Source organism: Pteronotus mesoamericanus, unplaced genomic scaffold (assembly GCF_021234165.1).
Source record: "Pteronotus mesoamericanus isolate MK-2021 breed Mesoamerican mustached bat unplaced genomic scaffold, CSHL_Meso_final contig_214, whole genome shotgun sequence".
In the NCBI taxonomy this organism is placed as follows: Eukaryota; Metazoa; Chordata; class Mammalia; order Chiroptera; family Mormoopidae; genus Pteronotus; species Pteronotus mesoamericanus.
The window spans coordinates 275,413-299,932 of NW_026555089.1; the positions used below are offsets into that span (position 1 = coordinate 275,413).

A 24,520-nucleotide genomic window follows, 5' to 3' on the forward strand; every position below is an offset into this window, starting at 1 on the left:
CCCCTGCTCGCCCGCGTGCCGCCACGCCCAGATCCTCTTCAACAACGAGGTGGTCCGGCCTGGCTTCGGGAGGGACGGCCTGGTGGTCTCCCAAGTCGGCATCAGGATGTACGTGAGCATCCCTGAGATCGGCGTCCAGGTCATGTTCAGCGGCCTCATCTTCTCAGTGGAGGTGCCCTTCAGCAAGTTCGCTAACAACACGGAGGGGCAGTGCGGTGAGCCCCGGGCCCCGCCCCAGGCCCCGGCCAGCCCCCCCCCCCACCCCGTCCCTGGTCACCGAACGCCACTGCGAGGGGCCGGGTGGGGAGGCTCGGCCTCGGGAGTCCCGGGGGGGGGCCGCACCCGGAGCCGCGCCAGCAGGGACACCCGAGGCCCACCGGTCCACCCTCCGCGGGAACGGCCCCGGGGCCCCGCGTCCGGGGGAAGTCAGGGGACCCTCGGAGCGCAGCCGGGGGACGCCGGCCTGGGGGCGGAGCGGGTGGCTGCTGCGTCCTCGCCTGACTCCCGCCCCCTTCCCAGGCACCTGCACCAACGACCAGAAGGACGAGTGCCGCCTCCCCGGGGGGGCCGTGGTGGCCTCCTGCTCTGACATGTCCGGGCACTGGAAGGTGACCAACCCCGACCAGCCGTCCTGCCACGGGCCACCCCCGACGCCCCAGCCGGTGGGGCCCACGGCCCCGCCCGCCCCCTGCCCGCCCTCGCCCATCTGTCAGCTGATTCTGAGCGAGTGAGGCCCGGGAGCGAGCGGTGGGAGCGGGGGGTGCGGGGAGCAGGGAGGCCGCCCGGCTGACGCCCTGGCCCGGGGCTGGCGGGAAGAAGCGGCCTGCGGGGCTGCCCGGGGCGGAGGTGACGAGGGTGCAGGCGACGAGGGCACAGGAGAGATGCCCCCCGCACCCGCCCTGGTGTGGGTCCCACGTGGCCGTCCACAGGCTCCGAGAGGAGCTGTTGCGGGCGGGACACCAGGCACGGGGCTCCGGGGCGGAGCGGGGGCGGACGTTCCCCGAGGCTCTGCCGGCCAGTGCACTGGGGGTCAGAGCGTGAGACGTCATTGCCACGCAGGCTGGCAGGGCGCGGGGGCCCCGTGGGAGCGTGCAGAGCGACCGGGCCTGCCGCAGCCGGGCAGTCTGGACTTGGGGCACCGGGTCTTCGGGCCGGCTCGGCCGCCGGCTCCTGCCCGGGAGCCGCTCAGGGGCCTCCCGGGCCTCCGGCCAGAGGGAGCTGGACCGCCCCACCACCGTGTGTCCCTGTGCCACAGCGTCTTCGAGCCGTGCCACGCCGTGATCCCCCCGCAGCCGTACTACGAAGGCTGCGTGTTTGACCTGTGCCACCTGCCCGACTCGGACGTGGTTTGCTCCGGCCTGGAGATGTACGCCTCGCTGTGCGCGACCCACGGCGTGTGCGTCGACTGGAGGAGCCAGACCAACCACACGTGCCGTGAGTGCCCGCCCTCTCCGGCGCCGCAGGGCATGGGCTTCCTGGTGGGCGGTCTGGCCCCGGGGCAGGTGGGAGGGCCTTCCTGGTCGCAGGGCCCAGCAGGCGCCCGGAGCGCGGCCAGGGTGCTGTCCCTGGCCGGGGTCCTCACCTCGGTGCGGCCTCTGCCCCCCACAGCCTTCGTCTGCCCCGCGGACAAGGAGTACCGGCCCTGCGGCCCCGCCGTGCCCTCCTACTGCTACGGGGACAACAGCGCCAGCCTCATGTACGTGCCCTCCCTCCCCTCCCCGCCAGGCGGCACCCGCGGCCCTCGAGGGCACGGGGGCCCGGCCAACCCTCTGCCCCCTTGCAGGGTCCTCAGGGACATCGGCCCTGTCACAGAAGGCTGCTTCTGTCCCGAGGGCACGACCCCTTTCAGCTTGGACACGGACGTCTGCGTGCCCACAGGCTGCCCCAGTACGTCCCTGCGGCAGGCGGGGGGCGGTGAGGGGGGCGCCTTCCGCCCGAACGGGCTCGCTGTGGCCGCCGGGTCCACGGTGCCGCCCTGAGGGCCGCGCGGGCCGTGGCCGCCCTGCAGTGACTTTGACCTCTGTTCCTCCAGGGTGCCGGGGGCCCCACGGGGAGCCTGTGGAGGTGAGTGCGGCTGCCTGGGTGGCAGGGCTTCTCAGCGCCAGGGGCGGGGGCACGGCCGTCCCAGCAGAACGGAGGGGCTGCCGTGATGGGGGCCCACTCCAGGGTGGCGCCCAGGAGGCCTGGCCCTCCGCGGGGACCCCTCCTGCTCCGCTCAGATGGTGAAGGCCAGGGCTGGCCGTCCACAGAGCTGCTGCCTGCCCGTCCCCGGGCCCCGGGGGCTGCAGGCATTCCCCCTGCCCTTTTAAAGGCCCTCCCCTCAGGTCCCCCTGCGCCCCTGCCTCCGGAGCTGCCTCCGGGACACGCAGGTGACGGGCGGCTGGGGCTCTGTGCCTCCCCTGCAGCTGGGCCACACGGTCACCTTCGACTGCCAGGAGTGCACCTGCAAGGGCGGCACGTGGACCATGAGCTGCCGGCGTCAGCCCTGCTCTCTGCCGCCCGCCTGCCCGGAGCCCGGGTTCGTGCCGGTGCCTGCGGCCCCCCAGGCCGGCCAGTGCTGCCCCCAGTACACCTGCGGTGAGCCCGGGCTGGGCGGCGGGCCGCTGCCCTCGCGTCTGCCCAGGGCCTACCACACGCTGGCTCAGGGCTGGCAGCTCTGCCCGCGCGGGGCTCGGGGCGCGGGCCCCCGGGGCCGGGACCGAGGAGGACACGCGGCGCCCGCTCCTGCCGTGGCCTCATCGGGGACCCCAGCCCGTGCACCGCGCAGGCAGGAAGCCTCGCCCCTGGGAGCCCAGCGCCCGTGGAGCCCCTGAGGCAGCACCCAGGTCTGAGCGCCCCCTTCCGCCCCCCTCCCTCGCAGCGTGCAACGCCAGCTACTGCCCAGCGCTCACGGGCTGTCCCGAGGGCTCCCGCCAGGTCATGACCTACGAGGACGGGGCCTGCTGCCCAAGCCAGAAATGCAGTGAGTGTCCCGCCGGGCGGCCAGGCACCCCCCACGCCCCCCGCAACGCTGTTCCCCGGGTGCTGCAGGCTGGGGACCCCGCCTCGCTCCCTGCGCAACTAGAAGGGGTGGCTCTGAGTGGAGGGGCGCTGTGCTCAGGAGGAGGCCGGGGCAGCGAGGCCGGGGCGGGCGGGCGGGCAGTGGGGTGAGGGGTGGGGGTGCAGGGCGCAGGGGCGGGTCCGCAGGCCTCCCGTCTCCTCCCGAACAGGCTGGACCGCCTGCAGTGTGAACGGCACCTTGTACCAGGTGAGAGGCCGCTCAAGGTCAGGGCCCCGGGTCTGGTGTGGACGCTGCAAGGCCCCCTCCCCCCGCCTCTTCGGCAGCCTCGGTGTCTCCCAGCCGGCCCTGGGGACGAGACCTCCGCGGAGGCCCAGCCCCCGAGGCGGAGCCCCTGAGGTCCACGGGGGACGGGCAGTGGGGGGGATGTCCGTCCGCCGGGGCGCCGGCTCACCCCTGGCACTGGCCGCCCCGCCCCTCAGCCCGGCGCCGTGGTCTCCCGGAGCCTCTGCGAGACGTGCCGGTGCGAGGTGCCCCGCGGCTCCCCCTCGGACACCTTCCGCATCAGCTGCGAGACCCAGACCTGCAACACCCGCTGCCCCGTGGTGAGTGCCCGCTGCCAGCCCCATGCAGCGCCCCCCACGCAGCGCCCCGCGGGGCTCAGGCTCAGTCCTCTCCTCCCCTTAGGGCTTCGAGTACCAGGAGCAGAGGGGGCGCTGCTGCGGGACCTGCGTGCAGGTGGCCTGCGTCATGAACACCAGCGACAGCTCCGCCCACCTCTTCCGGGTGAGTAGCTGGGGCCTTTGCGGGGGTGGGGGGAGGGGCGTCCTGGGCCAGGCAGGACACCAGGGCAGACAGGCCAGGAGCACAGCCCGCCCGTGGGCCCCGGGAAGGCCAGGCTCGACGAGCTGCTCGCTGCTGCCTGTGGGGACGGCCCTGCAAGGGCCTGATGGGGCTGCGGCGGCGGTATCGGGCCTCTGGGGAGATGTCACTGCCGCGCGTGCCCCCAGCAGAAGCCCCCACAGGCTGGGGATGGACAGGCGGACGCAGGGCCCGCTCCCGCTGAAGGGCGGCCTTGGGGAGGGTCTCACCCGCTGGCCCCGCCCCCTGCAGCCTGGGGAGTCCTGGTCAGACGCCGGGAACCGCTGTGTGACCCACGAGTGTGAGAAGCACCAGGACGGGCTCGTGGTGGTGACCACGAAGAAGACGTGCCCCCCGCTCAGCTGCCTGGCGGTGAGTCCCGGGGCCCCGCCCAGCGCCGCCCAGTGTGGGCAGGGCGGGCCGCCGGCCCCCCTCCGGCTGCCGACGCGCCCCACCCGGCGTCCCCGGGGCCCCCCTCCAGCACTGACGGCACCCCCTTGTTGGCCCAGGCCCAGGCTCGGCTGAGCGAGGACGGCTGCTGCCTCATCTGCCCGGAACTCCCACCCCAGAACAGTGAGTGGGCGTGGCCAGGGCGGGGCGGGGCTCCAGGAGCGCCTGGCCCGTCCTGACCCTCTGCGCCCCCGCCCCCTGCGTCCCTCCCCAGGGTCGACCTGCGCCGTCTACCACAAGCTCCAGGTCATCCGCCTGCAGGGCTGCAGCTCCGTGGGGCCCGTGCGCCTGGCCTACTGTCAGGGCAACTGCGGGGACACCACCTCCGTGTACGTGAGCCCTGGCTGGCTGGCCGCCCGCCCGCGGCCCCTGTGCGGCCAGGCTGACGCGGGTGCAGCCAAGGGGCGGGACAGGAGGGGTCTCCTGGGCTGAGACAAACGGAGGCCCCGGGCCTGTTTGGAGTCACGTGCCTCTGTTTACTGAGACGCCCGGCGTGGGGTCCCCCGAGCGTCCCCCAGCCCTGGCGTCGGCGGTGGGCCAGCGTGCCTCTGGGAGCGGGGTGTCCGGACGGACGGCGGCCTCGGGCCGGCGGGGACACGCGGCCCGGGCGCTGAGCGGCCCCTCCCCCCGCCCCGCAGGTTCTCCCCGGCGGCGGGCGGGCTGGAGCGCTTGTGCCGCTGCTGCCAGGAGCTGCGGACGGCGCCCAGGAGCGTGACGCTGCGCTGCGCCGACGGCTCCCGCCGCGCCTTCAGCTACGCCCAGGTGGAGGAGTGCGGCTGCGTGGGCCTGCGCTGCGACGCCTGGGGCGCCCTCGGCCAGCGTCGCGGGGAGGCGCCCCTGCAGAGCCGGGTCGCCGAGGGTGGGCGCTGGGGCTGAGGGCCCGGCCTTGCCCACCGCCTGACGGGCCACCCTCTCCCGACACGTCCCCCTTTATTACCCCCAGCCCGGCTTCCAAGGCAGGAGCCTGACCCCGTGCTCGGGGGCCGCACCCGGGGCGCACCGTCCACCACCCGTTCCCTGTCCGGGGCCCAGAGAGGGCAGGGTGGGTGGGCGGGGGCTCCTCTGGCCGTGGACCCCAGACGTCAGCATCGCGTGGGGTCTTGTCCATGACGGTCAGCGGGACCCGCCATCGGCCGCTGGCCGGCTGCCAGGAGGCGGAGCCCCCCAGCTCTGCCTGGGCCTCGGGAGAGGCCCCCTGTTCCAGAAATACACGTGGAGCATTTTGCAAGTCCCGGACTGTGTGTGATTTTTCAGCTTGTCCATAAAACTGGGGAGTGGGGAGGGGCAGACATGCCATCCCAGGATGGAGGGAGGGAGGCCGCGAGGGGGCTGCGCCCAGCCTTCTGGACCCTCGCACCACACGGAGGCCCAGCTGTGTGCGCGGGTGCGTGCGCACCCGAGTCCACCCCCGCAGAGGGCTGCGTGTGGCTCCAGGAGCCCCGGCGCTCCCCTCGTTCCACCTGCAAGCCCCAGCCTCGCCCTGAGAATCCCCGCACGCAAAGCCCCTTCCCCCTCCTTGGAGCTCCCAGGGGGGCCCCCAGCACTCACACACCTGCCACAGGCTGCACTTGGGGAGGGCGGGCGGGGCGGGGCGGGGCGGGGTGGGGTGTGGAGACACAGGGGAGCCCGAGGTCAGCCCCAGACCCAGGCTGGTACCGGGCGGGAGCAGGGGGCGGTTCCCAAGTGTGGGGAGAGCCACCCAGAGCCGGCCGGCCAAGAGGCCCAGGCCCCAGGCCCCAGGCTGCCGGCCCTGCAGGGCTGGGGCGCCGCCGGGGCTGCACGCCGACAGGGCGGGGGGTCCGGCAGGCTGGACAGGCCTGGCCACCCCGGGCGTCCGGGGGCTCGGGGTCCTGTGGACGCCGGTGGGGGGCGGCGAGGAGCCAGGAATAGCCTCGGCGCGGAGGGCGATGTCTAAGCCCATGGCCTCCCTGACAGTAAGAGGGTCCCCTGGTCTCACAAAGGGAAACAGGCCCAGCAGGGCCTGCGGGTCAGGGGCCTGGGGCAGGGAGCTGGTCCCATGTCCCCGTCTCTGGCGGGGAGGTTCCCCAGCCCTGGCACCTGGAGTTAGACACCCGAGGCTCTGTGTCCAAAGTCGCCCTGCGTTCACAGCGAGAACCAGGCCCGGCCTGTGAGGCGGGCGGGGGCCTCAGGGGGCGGCACCGTGTCCCGTGCAGCTCCGGCTCGTGCCTGGGGCTCTGGATGCTGCGTCCGGGGTCCTGGGAGTCCCGCACACCCCCCCAAGGCCAGCCCGTGCCCTGGGCCTCAGGGCCGAGAGGCCCCTGGGTGACGCTGGGGCTCCAGGTGGCTCCCCCCACCCCACCCTACTCCTGCACCCTGAGCAGGAAGGGCCGTGTCCTGGCCCAGTCCCCCAGCCATGCTCTGACAGGCCACACGCAGCAGAGCTGACCGCAAGCCCGAGCCCTCCGGTCAGTGACCAGGTTGGGGACTGCGGGCTCTGACCCTGGCCGGGCAGGGGCAGACTAGGAGCTGGCGGGTCGGCGGCCAGAGGCCAGGCAGCCCCTCGGGCCCGGACGTGGCCCCAGGGTGGCAGGACACCCCCACTCCAGGAGCGGGACATTCTGGGCCCCCGGCTCCAGGGCCGCTGCCCCAGTGCCCGTGACCCCGCAGCCTCAGGAGACGCCTAATCAGCGTCCCTGCCCATGGGAGGGGATCGGTTGTCAGAGCGAGTGAGCCGCCCTTCCCTCTGGGGCGGGACGACCTCCACCCCCGTGACTAATCCCCACCCCCCGCGGAGCACACGGCCCCCTGCCTGGAACTGAGGCCGCTGGCCGGCAGGAAGTAACCAGATAGCCGCCCGCCCACCGCGGCCCCAGCAGCCCCCGCCAGGTTATGCAAGTTGCCCCTTCCTTTCCGGAAAGAGCAACAAAGCGGGGCGTGGCCCACGGAGGCCACCACACCGCTCAGTCCACAGGGGTGGCTCCTCCGGGCCAAGGCCTGGGCCCCCTCGCTGTCCCGGACACCGGAGGGGCGGGGGCGGACCTGTGGCTCCCGGGGCCTGGGCGCGTGGCCAGGGGAGGCCTGGGGCGTTGCCACAGCCCCCTCCTGCGGCCCGCTCGTGGCGCCCGCGCCGGCCCCAGTCCGACGGAGAAGGGGTGTCCCTCACCAGGGAACACCAGTTGCAGCCACATATGGGGGTTCCCAGAGAAGCCTAGGACCGTGGTAGGCAGGTCAGGTCCCAGCCACCCCCTGACCTTTGCCCCCAGCACGCCCTCCCTACACCCAAGACACTCGGAGCTGCGGACTCCCACGCTGGCACCGATTCCCTGGGGAAGGCTGCTGGGTCTGAGGTCCGAGCTGGGGCCCAGCGCCGGCCTGGCTCCAGGCACACGGGCTGCAGCCCTGATCTCTTCAGCCACAGACCAGGGCCCGGGGCAGTGGGGTGACCTCTCAGAGCTGGGGGCCTGGGCACAGGCCTGGCCCCAGCAGGCGATGGGCACAGGGGCCTCAGGGCGGCCAGCTAAGCCCTGGGGACAGAGACCCAAGAAAGACTTTGGGGACAAGTGAGGGCTCCTGGACTTGGGGAACGGACAAGGGGGCAGCCGGCGGGCGCTGGCCACTCACCCCAGGGCCAGGAGGGCCTTCCGCGTCGGCGGGAACATGAGGGACACCGTGCGGGGCGCCCCCCTGCAGCCAAGCCTGGGGGACGGGGCGTGTTGAGCAGAGGAACCAGCGCGGCCCTGCCGGTGGCTGGCCCCGGGCAGCCCTGAAGTCAGCTCGTCGCCACGCCCCCGGCCCCGACGGCCGCGTCTTCAGAAGGCAGCCGCCTCTGCAGCAGCGCCCGAGCCACCGTGGGACCCAGCAGGATGGCCACACCCCGGGCAGGGGCGGGGGCGCGGAACAGGACCCGAGCCCCGGAAGTGGGGGGCAGCTCTGCGTCAGCGCGGCTCCGATGGAGCGGCCGGGCGCGGTCTTCGGGGGAAGTTGGCAGGCTCCCTGTAGAATCTGCTTGAATGTCAGCATCCTCAAATATCCAGTCAACTGTGACAAGGAAGGACAAGGAGGGCGTTGCCCTGCCAACGGGGGGTGGGAGGGCACGGCGAACGTGGGACCGGGGCCATCGGCACACCACGGTGTCAGTGGACCCCAGGAGCCAGCTGTGAGGACGAGTCGTGCCCGCTGCCCCGCCCGGGGGCTCTGGGTGCTGGGTGCTCGGTGCTGGGTGCTCACTGCACGAGCCGAGGGGACAGATTCCTGCCCGGGGGGAGGGCAGGAAAGGGGACCAAGGGAAGGCGGGGGGGGGGCAGCCTTCGATGGCTGGGGTCTGAGGGAGGGCGGCCCAGCCCAGCAGGGCCTGATGTGTGGCAGGCAGGGAGTTGGGACCTTCGGGGCCTCCGGAGGGGGGTGGAAAGGGTCCGCTGCGGCGAAGACCAGGCCATGCCTGTGAGCGAGGGCAGCTCAGGCGGGTCCTTCGACCCTGGGCAGTGGAAGAGACAGGGGACCCGCTGGGGGTGGGGAGCACTGGGCAGGAGGGTCAAGAGGCGTGGGAAGTGAAGGCGACAGCGTGCTGTGGCCCAGAGGTGGGTGTAGGTGAAGGGACCGGACACGCCGCGGGGGGGGGGAGGGGGCAGGGAGGGGCTTGGCACGGGGTCGCGAGGCCGCTGGACCATTGGACCCAGGTGCAGAGGTCAGGCAGGCGGGTGGGCGGGGTCACACGCCGGGGTCAGGCCCACGGAGCCCCCAGCCCTCGTGTCCGGGCCCATCCGGGAGGGTCCGCAGAGCGTGGGCCTGGCCGACCCGGGGCCTGGGGCCGGAGGACTGGACGCCGCGGGGGAGACGAGGCTTCTGGCTGCCTGCACGCGAGGAGGCCCGGCCAGCGGGCAGCGGCGGCGGCCGCACGGTCACAGAGACGGGCCCCTCCTGGTCTCTCCCCTCTCGGTCACCTCTCCACGCACCTCCAGCCACCTGAGGGTCACCCTGGGTTTTCATTTCTTTACAGAATGGAATAAAAAAATAAGACATGAAGTGTTACTGTCACAAAGCCCACATGCCCCTGTCCCCACGTGTCCCCTGTCCCAGAAGAAAATGTCCTGACGACTGAGGTTCCAAGGAACATGGGAGTGACTGGAATAGGCCCGGAGCTGCAAGTCAAAACCACCAGGACGTGTGGACAAAGGACCGTTAGGCTGTGGGGTCAGCCCGGGGCCCCGCCGGGCCCGGCGCCCCTTCCCCGGGGCCTCAGGGGTGGAGCGGGGACTGCCCGGTGGGGCCCGCAGGGGGGCCCAGGAAGGACCCTCAGGGCAGGGCAGGCAGGGCTGACGCAGCCAACCAGCAGGCCCCACGTCCGAGGCCGGCAGCCCCACGGGGCTCAGGGAGCTTGGTGCCAGGAGCAGAGGGCGGGCGGCCAAGCCACTGCCCGTCAACAGGCACCGAGGGGTCTGCCCGAACCCCGCCCCGCCCTCCGAGCGAGGCGCAGGGCCCCCCCACCTTCTATGAGCAACACAGCCCCTCCCCCTCCACGCAGTGAAGGTGCAGGCGGTGCGCCCGGGGGCCCCAGCTTGTCAGCGGGTGCGGCCCACCTTGAAAGGCCCTAAGCAAGGGGTGGCCCGGGGGCTGGGTGGCGAGATGGTCCCCAGGCGGCAGCAGCGGCCAGAGCCTCAGGTCGTGTCGACTCAGGCTCACAAGTCCCACGTCAAGCTCATGGTGGGGGGCTTCCCCCCAACCCGGTCTCCAGATTCAGGCCGCTGCCTGCAGCCCCACCCCCGACCGGGAGCCCCCACCGCCGGAGGGCGCAGCAGAAGTCGGGCCGGGCGTCCCCCTCTGGGGTGGGGCCTGCGTTCCCCGCTGGCCTCCCCCGGCCAGGCTCTTTCCGTGCAGCAGCCGCGTGCTGCGCCTGTGGAGGTTCCCGAGCTTCCTCTGTCCCTTGAGGGCACCATGAGCGTCTCTTGCAAACCAAGAGCTGGGGCCCTGCGGGGAGTGGCCCCGTGAGACCCCGCCCCCAGGCCTGGGGCCACCGTCCCCAGAGCACAGCCACGGGGGAGCAAGGCCTGCTCGAGGCCCGGAGCCCACGCAGCGAGGACGTGGCCGTGCCGGCGTGTGGAGTGCGCGCTGCCTGCGCTTCCGTGGCCGCGCCTCTCCTGGCAGGGCAGCACGGACTCTTGGCTGGCTTGCAGCTGCGTTTCTGAAGAAGCGAGGGCGGCAATCACGCGCTGGGCCGCGGGGTGCGCCGCTCACACAGCCCCTGGCCCGGTGTCCGGGACGGAGGGCTGGGCAGCTTGGTGGGCAGAGGCCCCTCCTGCACCCGCAAAGGCGGATCCCTGTGTGTGCCCCTCGGGTGCTCCCTGGCCACCCTGCCCACGCCGGATGCCGCCCCCTCCTGAGCGGGGCCGCAGCTCAGAGGCCAAGCACGCCAACCGCTGGCCAGGGCACCTCGGGGTGGCCTGGGGTTCGTGGCCCAGGCCCCCGCGCATCACCTCTGTCCCCCAAGCCTCGTTTGTGCCCCAGGCTCCATGGGTGTGGGCCACATCTCAGACAAGGGGGCACAACCCAGGCCCCGATAGAACACAGATAAGGTATTTGGGTGCGAGGGAGCTTCCGTTGGCCTTCCCCCCAAACTGCAAGGTGAGGTTGGGGAAGCTGGAGATCGCACCTGGGCTCGAGTCCCTCCCGAGGGACGGGCCTGAAACGGGGGCTGTGCCCTGCCATTCTGCCTCCCCCGCCCCGGGAGCCCGAGCCAGGGCAAGGTGGGGCGGCCCAGGAGGGCAGCGCGTCCCGCAGCCGCCCTCTCCCAGTGCCCGGGCCTCGCCCGGCCCTGCGGCTGGGCTGCCGGATGGGCCAGGGTGGCGGGCGGGGCTGGGCGTGCGTGCGCACCCCCAGCCTCTGTCAGCACCAGCGGGGAGGGCAGTGGCCCGGGGCTATGAGGGGCTGTGTCCGGGCAGCTCTGCAAACTCTGCGGGCGCTGAGTCCACACCGGGGTTCCTGGAGGGACGGGCGGGCCTGTTTGCCCACCGACACTCGGTTAATCTCTGCTGCTGGCCCCTGGGCATGGGCCGCGCTCCTGTTTGCTCGGCACTGTGCTGCCTTAATCCCCAGCAAACGAGGGCCCAGGGCCGCCTGGCCTCCTCCTCCGCCCACACCCGCCCTGCCCACGCCGGGCCGTCCTGGGCCGCACGGGCTGCGCCTGGCCCCGCTGGCCTGGCTCTGCTCCCTGCGGGGGGCTTCTGGGGGGCCTTGCGAACCCGGCCTCACCCCGGGTGCTGCTTCTCCAGGGGAGTCACCAGGGCTGGGCGAAGGGGAAGAGGGGGGAGGGCGAAGCCCGGGGGGGCCCGCCGGGCCACCGCCACAGAGCCGCCACCACATACCCACCTGCTGACCACGCAGGCAGAGCGCACGCCCCTCCGCAGCCCTTCCTGTGTCCTCCCGGCCCCCCAGGCTTCATCTCTCGTTGCCCCCCCCGCCCCCCCCTTTCCCACGGCCCTCCCTTCCCCAGACCCACCACTCACAGCAGCTCCCTCCCTCGGGCCCGCTGCGGGGCCGCAGCGTGGAGGCCACTTCTCGTCCGCCCAAACCCCGGCCAGCGTGGGGCGTCCGCGGGGTTTCCAGCGTAGGGACAACCTGCAGAAACGGCCGCAGGCGCCTGCCCGCCCGCCCCCACTAGGCCTCAGGCGCCCGCCTGCTTCTCCCTCCCCTTCCCTGTTTGCTCAGGTGTGCGCCCCTCCCCCTCCCCATGTCTACGTGGGCTTTGTGAGCCTCTCGTATGTGAGAAGCATGCCACTTCCCCCTAAATAGGGGGGCACGTGTCTCCTGGGAACAGGGCAGGGGTCACGTCAGTGGAGTCAAGGATGACACGTCACCCTCAGCCACCATCTTGTTGTCCTGACTGTGTCCATGTCCCCCAGGCCAGGGCGGACCCAGGACCACATGACCCACGTGCACTGCACCTTACGTCCCCTCTGCTCTGGAACCTGTCCTCAGTCTTCCTCTGCTGCTTGGCCGCGACCTGTGTGAGGGGTGCCGGTGGCCGTGCTGCGCGGCGCCCTCGGGTCCGGGCCTGCGGGCGGCTCCCTCCAGCCCCGGCTCGGGCAGATGTCCGGCAGGGGCCTCGTGTGAACTGTGTCCTTCTGGGGCCTTGGCGTCCGAGGCCCGTGATGCCCGGTGCACCCGCCTCTGGGAGGTGCACCTTCGTCCCTCGTGTGCTGGGTTTCTGCCCTGGAGAGCCGCCGTTTTCCCCTTGGACTGGGTAAGGGTTTGGGGGGTGCCGGGGGCCCCTGCGAGCTCCCCGCCACTTGTCAGCCCATCACCGCTGGCGCGGGGACCCACCGAGGCTGCCCCAGTCACGTCCCCCCTCTTTGTTGGCATCCTGAGGCAGAAAGGACTTTCCACTCCCATTTATTTATTTTTCTTCACTCACTTAAATTAGTACGGCCTCATGAACTGCTATTTTTCAGAATAAATCTTTTTAAAAACATACAGCAATGAGCAACGTGGTGGACTGGGAAGCTCTGCACTCTCCTTTCCCCAGAAATGTTCAGAAAAAAAAAAGAAAGAGGAACCACCTTTGTCAGAACTATGGAAGAGAGCCAAAGGTTTACAGCCACCAAGCCAACGTCCAGCCCAGAGAAGACCTCCTGCGAAGCGGGAAGCGCGTTCTGTGGCACGCTGGGGTTTTGCTCGCCCTCGCAGCCCCTGCCCCTGCGCACTGGCAGTCTTGGTCTTGAATTGCCGGGCTGGTCCCTATCCCACCGCCCACTGCGCACGCCTGCAGGAGCAGAGAATGCCGTGCGCTCTGTACCGCGCTTTGCCGTGTACTCTGTCCTAAACTGCTCGGTGGGTATCTGAAGGACTCGTGCAAGGTGCTCATCTCCATTTTGCTTTACCTGAAATTCAGGGGGCAAAAGCAGCAGGCGCTGCTCATAACAGCTACTAAGTGACAGACTCCTGGGGCAAGAGATTACAGGGCGAGGCATCAGTAGACCACCTAATGCCTGGAGAAGTTGAAGTCAGGTTGTTGGACAGTTAGAACATCCTAAAGCAGGCATGCATACACTGGAATTGAGGAGGCCAGACTCACACAGAACCACCTTGGGCAGACCCCCAGGCTCGGAGCAGGTCTACTCTCTATGTGCTGCAGGGCCACCTCCGCAGAACTAGGCCACAGAGCCTGGGGAAGCTCCTGGTATTCACGTAAATTGCCGAAACATTAGCTAAACATGAACTAAAGGATCAGAGACTTCAGTGATCACACACAACAAGGAATAGTCTTTGTAAAAGTTGTTTGGAAAAGTCTCAAAACAAATGGACCAACACTGCCTTCAACAATAACAGCAACAACAGAAAAAGCAAGAAACAGAGAGCGAGAGTGTGAGAGAGGATGAGAGAGAGAGAGAGAGAGAGAGAGAAGACAGCAGACGTGGAGGGGGAAAGAATTTGCTTTCCAGTGACTGTATTATAATAGTGAACTCCCCAGTTTTCAACGAAAAGATCACAAGACTTACGAAGAAACAAAAAATATGGCCCATTCAAAGGAGTAAAATAAATTCACAAAAATCATCCCTGAGAAGTCCCAGTATCAGTCTTATGAGACAAAGACTTTCAAACACCTGTCTTAAACGGCGTTCAAAGAGGTAAGGAAAATGTAGGCAAAGAGCCGAGGGAAATAAGGGAAAACACACATGTACAAAAAGAGATATTAACAAAAAAGTGAAAATTATTTTTAAAAAGAAACAGAAATGCCAGAGTCAGGAATTACAACTGAAATGGAAAATCCACTAGAGGGGCGCAACCACGGACATGAGCAAGCAGAAGAGAGACTGAACAAACCTGAAGACAGAACAACTACAACTACTAAGTCTGGGGAGCAGAAAGAAGAGTAAAGAAACGGGAACAGAGCAGAAGCAGCCGCGAGGCACCGTCAAGCAGGGCAGCCCACGCACAGCGGACGCCCCAGCCACGAGGAGAGGCGGACGGAAATACGATGCGAAGAAATAATGCTGGAAACTTCCACGAAGCTCAACAAACTCCACGTAGGACAAACTGCAAGCAAGAGACGCCTTCGGACATACATTGTCACCACACTGTTGAAAGAAAAAGAGAAAATCGTAAAAGCACCAAGAGAGAAGCGACCTGTCACGTAGAAGACGTTCTCCATAGGACTATTAGCCCATTCGGTGTGAGGGTCCTTGGGGTCCCGAAAGCGAGTGTCACAGTCGAAGTCCCGACAGACAGCACAGGGAACAAAGACGTCTGCATCTGGCGAAACGCTCCTTCAGAAACGGGAGGGACATCAAGACATTTCCGAGTCAGCAAACACTGAGGGAGCTCATTGCTACCGGACCTACCCCACACGGAGCGCAGAAGAAACAAAGTCCTTCAGGTTGAAGCTGAAGAACATGAGGCAGTGAACTAAAGCTGTATAAAGAAACAAATTTCCAGTAAAGCCAAACATGTGAGTAAATATAAAAGCCACTGTTCTTGTATGTAGTTTTGGCTTGTAGATCAATAAGGAAAGATCAATAAGGAAATAAAGGACATTAACAATACTGGAAACCAATTGTTCTGTATATATATATATATATATATATATATATACAGAACACGCCAACCAATTACAGCAGAATACACATCTTTCTCAAGGATACAGGAAACATTCTTCATGATCAATGGTATGCAATGCTCCAAAAAAAGTTTCAATAAATTTTAAAAGATTAAAATCATGTAAAAGTATTATTTTCCAACCAAAAAGGAATGAAGCTTCCAATCAATAATAGAAGTAAAATTGTAAAATGCACAGATGTGTAGAAATTAAACAACACACTTTTAAGAAAACAATTCAAAGAAGAAATTGGGAAACACTTAGAGGGGAATTTGAAAAACACAGAAGCTGTGAGGGTCGCCAAAGGAAGTGCTAACAGGAAAACTTATACCTACATAAAAAAGAAGAAAGTCCTTACATCAATAACCTAACTGCACATGTTAGGAAACTAGAAAAGAAGAGAAAACTAAACCTAAAACAAAAGGAGTTATTTCCTAAAGGAAGGAGATAATTAGGTTGGAACAGAGATAAATAAAATAGAGAATAGAAAACAGTAGAGAAGATCAAAGAAACCAAACATTGGTTCTTTGAAGGTTTGACAAAATTGACAAACTTTTAACCGGACTGACTGAAAAAAAAGAAGACTCAAGATTCTAAAGTCAGAAATGAAAGGGGCATTACTACTGATTACCGAAAAGCTATTATTAAAAAGAATATTTTTGAACAAATAGAAGACATGGACATGTTCATAAAACACACAGTCTAACAAAACTGACTCATGAAGAAATAGACAAATTGAATAGACCTATAACCAGTAATGAGATTGGATCAGGATCCCTCACAGTCCCAATGAATGAAAGTCCACAATGAGGTCTTCACTGGTGAAACCTATCAAACATTTAAAGAAGAATTAACACAAATACTTCTCCAATGCTTCCAAGGAAACGGTAAAGGAAGGGACATGTACTCACTCCTGTGAGGCAGTCTCACCCTGGGACCAAACTAAAAAAAAGACATGCAAGGAAACTATGGACCCGTATCTCTTGTGAGTGTCCAGGCAAAACTCCTCAGCCGAATGCCCGCACACCGGTGCGGGGTCGGTGGGCGGACCGCACACCGCGACCAGGTGGGTTTTATTCTGCGGATGGAAGAGGGGTTCAGCGTATGAAGCCAGCCCACGCCCGCGTTAACAGAGTGAAGGGGACGAGCCCCACGTGATTGTCCTAACCGAGGCGGAAAACGAACGTGCTGGAATTCCACACCCCTTCATAATTTTAAAAAAAACCTAAATGAACTAGAACAGGAGGAAACCATCTCGACGTAATAAAAGCTGTAACAGAAAACCGGCATCCAACATCAAGTCAGCGGCGAAAGGCGAACGTTTCCCCCCAAGACGAGGAGCGAGGCAGGGGCGCCGCCCTGGCCACGTCCGCTCCGGCCACGTCCACTCAGCCCAGTCCCGGGCGGCCCGGCCGGAGCCGGGGTCAGGGCGGAGGGGGCGGGGCGAGAGGCGCCGGGTTGGAGGTGAAGTAAAACCATGCCCAGTCACAGACGACGTGATCGATGCATAAAAAGCTTTGAGAGTTCCACCAAAAGAGCCTCCTTGGGCTGCTGTGCGCTCTGTGTGTTTCCTCTGCATCCAAGGGTTCACGTCCTGGCCCCGGAGGTGACAGTGTATGGGGGTCTTTGGGGGGTGCTGCAGCTGGGAGCGGGGCGGTGCCTCACAGCAGAGGCTGCGGCCGGGGAGAGGGCCTTCCCGCGGCCGGACCCCACTGCCCGGCCCGGGAGCCGCCGCCCCCGCCGCCGTGAGAAACACACTTCTGTCCTCCTGAAGCTGCTGAGGCCTGCGGCGCGCTCTGACCCGGCCGCCCGGACAGGCTCCGGCTGCGGTACCGGGGTCCCTCAGGGCGCTCTCCACCAGCAACGAGCACCGCGCGAGGGAGGTGACGCACACAGCCCCGTTCACAGGAGCGCGGAAAGCACCCAGATACGTGAGGCATGCGTTTAACCAAAGAGGCAAAGGAAAACTTGCACACCGAGAACAGCAAAACGCCGCTGAAAGAAATGAAAGCACACGTACGTAAGTAGGAATGCAGCCCACATTCGGGGCTCTGAGGGCTCACCGTATGTTTGCCGTGTATGATGCGCACCCACGTTTAACTTTCGGGGGGGAAAATCTTTGATTTCAATGTTTTGGTTCAATTATTTATTTATTTATATTCAGAGGCTTGGTTTTTGTCTTATAAAGGAATTGTAGCAGTTATTATTTTTTTGAACATATTGTGGTGCAAGAAATCTTACATAACAAACAATTACAAAACACGAGAACAGCTACGAGGTACAAGAAATTTTTAAAAGAATTAAAAGCATTTATATAGGTATGGAATCAGTACTACCCACGTAGAATGCGCATCCTCATTTTTCCTTATTTTGGGGGCAAAAAAGTGCCCATTAGACACGGCAAAATATGGTAACAGTGGTAAGAGAATAATATCGTCCAAAGGGACCTACAGAGGTAAGTCAAGTCCTATCAAAATTCCAATGGTGTTTTTTTGGGGGGTAGGAATAAAAAGAAATCCATCCTCAAATTCATACAGAATCTCCAGGGACCTTGAACAGCCAGCACATTCCCGATGAAAAGAACAAAGCCCGAGGACTCAAGCTTCCTGATTTCAAAACCGAGTGCAAAGCCGAGTCGCTCGAAGCACCGACCGCCCGGCCTGAAGCCAGACTCGGAGGCCCGCGGAGCGGACCCCGGGGGCCAGGAAGGAGCCCGGGCCCCCGCGGGGGGGCGCCCTCGGCCAGGCTGCAGACCCTGCGGGGGACGCGCCAGGTAGCCCAGGCAGACCGAGCAGGGAGCGGCAGGGACGCGGCTCCCCCGGTGACTCCGGGCCGGGCCCCACCGTCTCGCCGGGAGCCCCTGGGCCCTGCGCATCTTCCCTGCCGTCTGCGAGGCAAAGCCTTCGAAACGGTGCTCTCACTGCAGGGCCAGAAAGGCCAGAGGGGGGCCCCAGGGCCCCGAGGAACAAGCCCGTTGGCGCCCCGGGCGTCCGCCCCGCCCCCGAAGCTGGCGCCTCACCGGTCCCTCAACAGGGACCGTCTTCGCCCGCCCCCGCCCCCCCGGCGCCCGCCCCCGCCCCCCCGGCGCCCGCCCCCGCCCCCCCCCGGCGCCCGCCCCCGCCCCCCGGCGCCCGCCGGCTGGAGCCCTCGTGGCACAGGGCTCGCCCCTGCCCTCGCCGCCTTCGCTCTCGCCTTCCTCCCCACCCTCGGTGCGGCCTCCCTTCCCTGAGCCCACGCCACCTGCCCGCACGCTCAGATCTGTAACTCGCTGATCTGTAATTCGCCACGGTGTCAGCGAGGAGAACCGATTTTCGGGGGGGGGTGTCCGTAACAGAACAACGGTCCCTTCTGCAAATGGCGCTGGGGAGCGGGACCTGTGCCTCTCACCACGTATGAAAATTAGTTCAAGATACATCCAAGGCCTAAATGGAAGAACCAAGGTTATAAAACTCTCGGAAGAAATGGGGGAAATCTCTGTGACATATTTATTTGGCCACGATTCCTTGGTCATGACCCAAAAAGCACAAGCAAAATAGGTAAGTTGAACTGTATCAAAATGAAAACCTTCCAGAGCAGGACACAGGCCAGGGTTGCGGGCCAGGTCCCCAGTGGGGGGCGCGCCGGAGGCAACCACACGTGGACGTTCCTCTCCCTGTCTTTCTCCCTCTCTTCCCCTCTCTGAAAATAAATAAGCAAAGAAGAGAAAAACTCGTGTGTGTCCAAGGCCAGTATTGAAGAGTTAAAAGGCAGCCACAGGGCGGAGAAAATATTTGCAAACATTTATATTAATATTTACAAAGTTAGTAAGTCCTAGAACTTAAGAGCAACAATAAAAACCCAAACACCCCAACCCAGACATGGGCCAAGGACCTGAACAGACCTTTCCCCTAAGATGATACGCAAACAGCTAATAAACACAGGAAATGATTCTCCACATCAACAGCCCTTAGACCACTGCGAATCAGGACCACAGCGAGGTGCTGCCTCCCCCCACGGGGGTGTGAAACCAGCGCGCGGGCCAGCGGGCGCGGAGGCCCCGGCCTCCGTCCGCCGCGGCTGGGAACGGAAAACGCGCCGCGCTGTGGAACATCGTTCGGGGAGTCCGCAGACAGTCCAACGGAGCCGCGAGGGGACCCAGCACGTCCACTCCTGGGTCTAAACAGAAGCAGGGACCCGAGCAGATTCTTGGCCCCCACGTTCACGGCAGCGGTAGTCACAACACACACACGGCGGAAGCAGCTCGCGCGCCCACGGACGCAGGCTGGACACGCAGCACGCGGCCCACCCACGCGGCAGACTCCCGCTTAGCCTGGCCCCTGCTCCGGCGTGGATGGGCCTTGGGACACGTGCTGCGTGGACGAGCCGGACCCGGGAGGACAGACACTGTGTGACCCCACTCACAGGAGGTCCCTAGGGGTCAGATCCAGAGACACAAAGCAGGTGGTGGGGTCCGGGGCCCGGGCGCTGGGCGGGGAGTGTCCAGTGGATTCTCTCCCTGGGGGAAGAGAACGTTTCGGAGGTGGGCGCTGGTGAAGGTTGTACAACACCATCAATGGGCCTAACGCCACTACATGTACTCTAAAAAGTGGTTAAAACGGTGAATTTCGTTCCCCTGGGGCTTCCCTGCGTTAAGCGCTCCACCCCCCCCAAACTGGGAGCAAACCCCAGTCCTCCCTCATCTGACCGAGCCACCCTCATCTCGGGCTCCGCCCGCCCCAGGCCTGCGGCCCAGCCACCTTCAGACCCTCCAGGGGGCCACACGCGCCCCTGCTGCCCCTCCCTGGGGGACCCGATCCCGGCTTTGCAGGCGCGGCCCCCTCCTCCCTCCACTCGGCAGCCCCCTCGCCCCAACGCTGTGAGCCCCTCGGCCCCTCAGGCTCCTGCTGCTGCCCTAAAGGCTGTGGGTGCGCGTTGTAGGCCCCCCCGGCGGGTCCTGGGCTCCCCGTCCCCCTGGAACGCACAGGGCCCAGGGCCCCGCGCGGCTCGCTGGAAGGAGGGGAAGGGGGTGGAGGAGAGAGGTAACAGGACAAAAGCCCCTTTCTCAGGCCCCTTTCCCGGAGCTGGCTGGACCCCATAAAGCATGACCGACCCTGAGTGTTTAGGGAGCCTCTGTCCTCAGGAGCTGAAAATTACCGGCAGAGCCCTGAGCGCGCGGGGCTACGGGAGGAGGCGGGCCGGGCCAGGCCACAGCCGCGGCACCGAGGGACCGACCCTGTCGCCAAAGAGACAGACGCGGAGCCAGGCCGCAGCCGCCACCAGGCCGACCGAAGCACCCGGCTGCAGGACCACCCAGCTGCCTAGTAAAAGCCCACAGCGCCCGGCCCTTCCCTCCCTCGGGAAAGTAAAAGGAAGGCTTCACTCTCTGCACTTCCCCCTCCTTGTGAACGCGTCCCCAGCCTGCGTCACTGGCCACCCTCACAGAGGGGAAGCAGCCAGGGAAGGGACCTGCGTGCAGACCAGGCCATCAGGTCACAGTCGTCACATGGGGTGGGGGGGGGCCTCGGGGGAAGGGGTCGCCACATCCTGGCAGCCCCAGGCAGGGCTGGTCACATGGTGGAGCAGCCCTGGGACCAGGCTGCTCAGGTGGAGGGCGACCTGCCCATCCCCCTCAGCCTCGCTGCCCAGCAGGGCTGCCACGGCCCCCTCACTGCACCCCACATCCCAGGTGCTCATTAGCGTCAGAGGGTCTGGGGGCCACAGTGGCCCAATATGTCCTCCATCCATTTCTTCTGGACCAGACTGGTGCCCTGAGACTTGCTGGACACACCCCGAGTGTGTTTGGGGCAGGGACCAGGCTGGGCCACCCCGAGGCCCAGGGCCGGAGGCATTTCCCTGCCTGGACCACCCAGCCCTGGACTTGTCTGGCTCACAGCCCGCACTGGGTCACAGCTCTGGGCCCCCCCCCGGCCCCCGTGCACCGGGGGTGTGGCCCTCAGCACGGAGACCAGGGCCGCAGGAGCCCTGGTGCCGCCCCCATCCATGCAGCCCTCTGGGGAGCAGGAGGCAGCGAGGGGTGGGGGGCCAAAACGCCCCACCCCAGACGCCCCGGGCGGGCACTCTGGGGCCTGCAGCAGCCCCACCTGTGCCTCCCAGGGCTGTGCCCAACCCTCTGGACCCTCCGGGGGCCCGGGGGCCAGCTGGGCACACAGCCAGCACTCAATAAATGCCCGAGGCCGGGGCGCTCAGGTGCCCTTGAACTGTACTGCGGGTGGGCGTCGGGGGGGCATTGGGAGGCCCGTGTCCGCCAGGGCTGGGGGCAGGCCAGGGAAGCCGCCCCGTACGCTGGCGGGGGTCTTCCTTCGCAGCTGGGGCCACATCGCCCCGGGCCCCGTGTGGCCCAGTGCGGCTCCCCGTGCCGCCGCCCGGGGCTGAAGTGAGGCAGGGTGTGCCGAGGCAGCCCTTCCTGGCACCGCGCCGCCTGGCAGAGCCTCGCAGCGGAGCGGCGGGAGCTGCGCGAGGCCCCGGCCCAGCCCTCCCTCCCCGCAGGCCGCCGCCCCCCGCCTCTGTTCTGGGCTCCCTCAAGTGTGAAGGGGTAAACTGGCTGAGCAAACAGGCTGGGCCGGGGCGCATCCGGGATGTCTCAACAGCCAGGAAACTGGGCCGCACGTCTCCGCCGCCCGAGCCGGGAGGCGCTCATGGGAGGGCGAGCTGAGGGCCAGGGGAGCGGCAGGGAGCCCCCGCTCCGCAGGCCTCGCAGGGCCACAGATCCCAGCTCCCCCAGGGTCCCGGGGGCGTTGCTGCCAGCGGTCCAGGCAGTGCGCGCCCCCCGCCCCCACCCCACCCTAGAGACTGGGCATCACCAAGCACCAGCTCTTTGTACCACCCAGTGCCGGCTGTTTGCCAGAGGAAGCACAGGGCACAGCCTCCAGGCCTGTCCCGCGAGGACACCCCGCCTCCCCCAGAGGCCCCCACCCCCGCTGCGCCCTTCCGCCTGCGGGGGGACACCTGGGCCGGGGGGGACAGCTTTGGACACCCAGGCACCAGGCCCCGGATGTGCCACCTGGGGGGGGGACAGCAGTGAGCGGGCTGGCGGTGGCCGCCGGGGGCAGGAGTCGGCCGCGCGGAGGCCCGCAGGCCTCCCGCCCGGCTCGGGCCCCGTGCGCAGGGCCATCGACCCAGGCGGGCCCCGCAGCCACGGGGCGGCAAACGCGGCCTCGGCGAGTCGGGCGCCGGGCCCCATTCTGTTCGCCACACGGCCCACCCGGAAACCACCTGCCGCCAGCCCAAGGCGCTGCTCCCGGGAAGGGACCCGGCGCTTCCTGCCCGTCCCTTCCAAAGGGCCCTGTGAGAGCCAGGGGGCGAGGAGGCGGGGCATTGGGACCATGTGGCCCGCGGTCCCCCGGCTGGGCAGCGGGGAGCGGGGCTGCTGCGGCTCTGACGCGGGGCAGGTACGGGGGGAGACGCCCCGGGGCCCCCCGAGGTAACCCCGTCGGCCCCCTGGGGCCTTGAGGGGCATGTTGCCATTACACATTGGTCCCTGTGTGGCCAGCTGCGGGCCAAGGGCCCCCGGCGGGTCCAGGGCGCCCACCAGCAGAGTGCAGCGGGGTAGGTGGGGCCCCAGGCTGGCCGCTCCCGCCCTGCCTTGGCCACGGTGGCGTTGGACAGGTGCTGGCCAACTCTCCGCCGCATGACCGGGATGTCCACTCTCAAGGCCCTGCGTCCCCATGTACTTGAGCCTGAGGACACACAGGAGCCCAGAGACCGGCAAGGGGCACCGGTCAGCATGTAGGGCTCCTGGGCACAGGCCTCCTCCTGGGACCCCCGCGAGCAGCCAGCAGGCGCCTGGCCCCCCACATCTGACCGGCCGCCCCCGCCGTGGAGCCGCAGGGCCCGGGGCTGTGTGTGTGCCGGCGCGTGGGCCCTGAGCTCGCAGCCCGAAGCCCCCTCCCCGCCCTGGCACAGGCGGGGGGGCCGAGGCCTGCTGCCCCCGTTCCCCCCCACCTCAGCCTCCACCAGGGTCCCGGGCGGGGCTGGACACGGGGCTGAGAGTGAGGCATGTGCTGGCCACCCTCCCCCTAATGAGGCGGGGGCGGCGGCGGGCAGGACCGCCCGGCGACCAGCCTGTGGGTGCTTTGCAGGCGACAAGGGCCGCCAGCAGTGCTGTCCGGGCGTGGCGTCGGGGGACGGGCACCCCCTCTCCCTGCTGGTTCTCGGAAGCTGCTGGGGGCAGGGGTCCTGCGTCCTTGGGCCCAGAGCCGTGGCCCTCCCTCCTCCACGCCACCCTCCCGCTTCGGCCCCTCCCCGAGGGCAAACACACGTGGCTGGCGCGTCGGCCTGGACGGTGCCCCCGTGGCCCGGAGCTGGGCTCGGGGCCAGCCCCGCTGCTACATAAGCCCCGGGGCCGCCAGGGCAACGAGCACCTCACCCCGCTCCCCGCTCCCGCGTCTCCGCCCCCCCCGCCCACCAGTCCCCGGGATGGGCCCCCCGAGCAGGTGCCGGGCCCCGGTGTGGGCCCTGCTGGCCTTGCTCCTGGTGCAGAAGGCAGGTAAGGCAGGGCCCACGCCCACACTCACGGCCGGGGCTCCCCGCTGAGAACGACAGGCAGGAAGGACCCGGCCCGTGTGTCTGGAGATGCGGGGTCCCCGGGGGAGACCAAGAGGGCCTTGGTCTCAGGGATGGGTTGCGGTGAGCGCCAGCAGGGCCCGAGTCCGGGGGTCGCGCTGCTCCCCGCGGGCCCCCCTCGGGACGGGCAGGGCAGCCACAAGCCCCCGTCCCTGCCCGGACGGGTGCACCTGCTCTCTGCCCCCCGGGCAGCCCTGCAGCAGCTTGTGGGTCCCCCGGACGCAGGGCTGCCAGGGGTGAGTCACCGCCAGGGCGGGGAGCCATGTCCGACCCCCCACAGCACACCCGCGACTCAGCCTTCCCCGGGCGCCTCGCCCCGTCTGCCTGTCACACTCACAGTCAACCAAAAGGATGCAGCCTCCGGGGGCCTGGGTGACGCCTGTCCCCAGCTGTCCCCAGCGGCACTCAGCTCCTGCAGGCTGTTCCCTCAGAGCCTCCCCCTGAGCTGGGGGATCCGGGCTGACGAGGGGGGTGGCACAGGGCAGCCGTTGTCTCCCCGAGCCCCGGCCCTGGGCCCCTTCCTCGGGGTGGGCCGGGCTGGAGGTGCGGGGGCTTTCCCACAGCTGCCCTCGGTGGCGGTCCTGGGGCGCTGCCTGCGGCGCCGGTTTGGGCCGCCGCGTCCCCGCTCCACGGGCTCCTCCCGGCCCCGGGGCCCTGCCGACCTCGGGCCCTGCGCCTGCGTGGGCCTGCGTGGGCCCACCCACCGTCCACTCCCCTTGGGGGCCGGGTGGGGGTGCCCCGTGCTGGGTGGGGTCCCCGTGGCGGAAGCCTCCACTAGCGACGGGTGAGGGTGGGCCCTGAGGGAAGGGCCTTCACACCTGGGGACGTGCGCCCAGATCGCCGTTGCTGGGGGTCGGTGGGGGCTCGCTGGCCGGCGCCCCCGCCCACGGAGGGCCGTGCATGGAGCCGATTCTCCTGGAAACCCGGCCAGGAACCCAGAGGACAGGGTGCCAGTGACCTGAGTTCTCTCGGGGGGCTGAGGCCGCTGCTGCCAGGGGCGAGGGACCGGCAGGAGGGGCTGCGGGTCTGGGATCAGGGGGGCAGATGGGCGAGGGCGGCGCTGGGCTCCGGGGCGGGGGCAGGCGAGTGCGGGGCCAGTG

At 66.9% G+C, this 24,520-nt stretch overlaps 2 protein-coding genes across 2 annotated transcripts in view; both read left to right on the plus strand.

The window, feature by feature from the left end:
* Positions 1 to 20,159, plus strand: part of MUC5AC (mucin 5AC, oligomeric mucus/gel-forming) — a 37,646-nt gene extending 17,487 nt beyond the window's left edge. Inside the window, 19 exon segments of the mRNA XM_054570667.1 lie at positions 32 to 215; positions 520 to 727; positions 1,256 to 1,434; positions 1,609 to 1,696; positions 1,784 to 1,887; positions 2,033 to 2,064; positions 2,406 to 2,577; positions 2,861 to 2,962; positions 3,210 to 3,247; positions 3,481 to 3,603; positions 3,686 to 3,784; positions 4,112 to 4,231; positions 4,369 to 4,432; positions 4,524 to 4,638; positions 4,948 to 5,168; positions 5,253 to 5,351; positions 9,792 to 9,970; positions 19,735 to 19,876; positions 19,978 to 20,159. Of these exon segments, the coding sequence (XP_054426642.1) occupies positions 32 to 215; positions 520 to 727; positions 1,256 to 1,434; positions 1,609 to 1,696; positions 1,784 to 1,887; positions 2,033 to 2,064; positions 2,406 to 2,577; positions 2,861 to 2,962; positions 3,210 to 3,247; positions 3,481 to 3,603; positions 3,686 to 3,784; positions 4,112 to 4,231; positions 4,369 to 4,432; positions 4,524 to 4,638; positions 4,948 to 5,168; positions 5,253 to 5,351; positions 9,792 to 9,970; positions 19,735 to 19,876; positions 19,978 to 20,159 (2,451 nt within the window).
* Positions 20,160 to 23,265: 3,106 nt separating this feature from the next.
* Positions 23,266 to 24,520, plus strand: part of MUC5B (mucin 5B, oligomeric mucus/gel-forming) — a 37,718-nt gene continuing 36,463 nt past the window's right edge. The window contains exon 1 of the mRNA XM_054570668.1: positions 23,266 to 23,343. Within this exon, the coding sequence (XP_054426643.1) occupies positions 23,274 to 23,343 (70 nt within the window). The 5' untranslated portion in view covers positions 23,266 to 23,273. The remainder of the gene's footprint in view (positions 23,344 to 24,520) is intronic.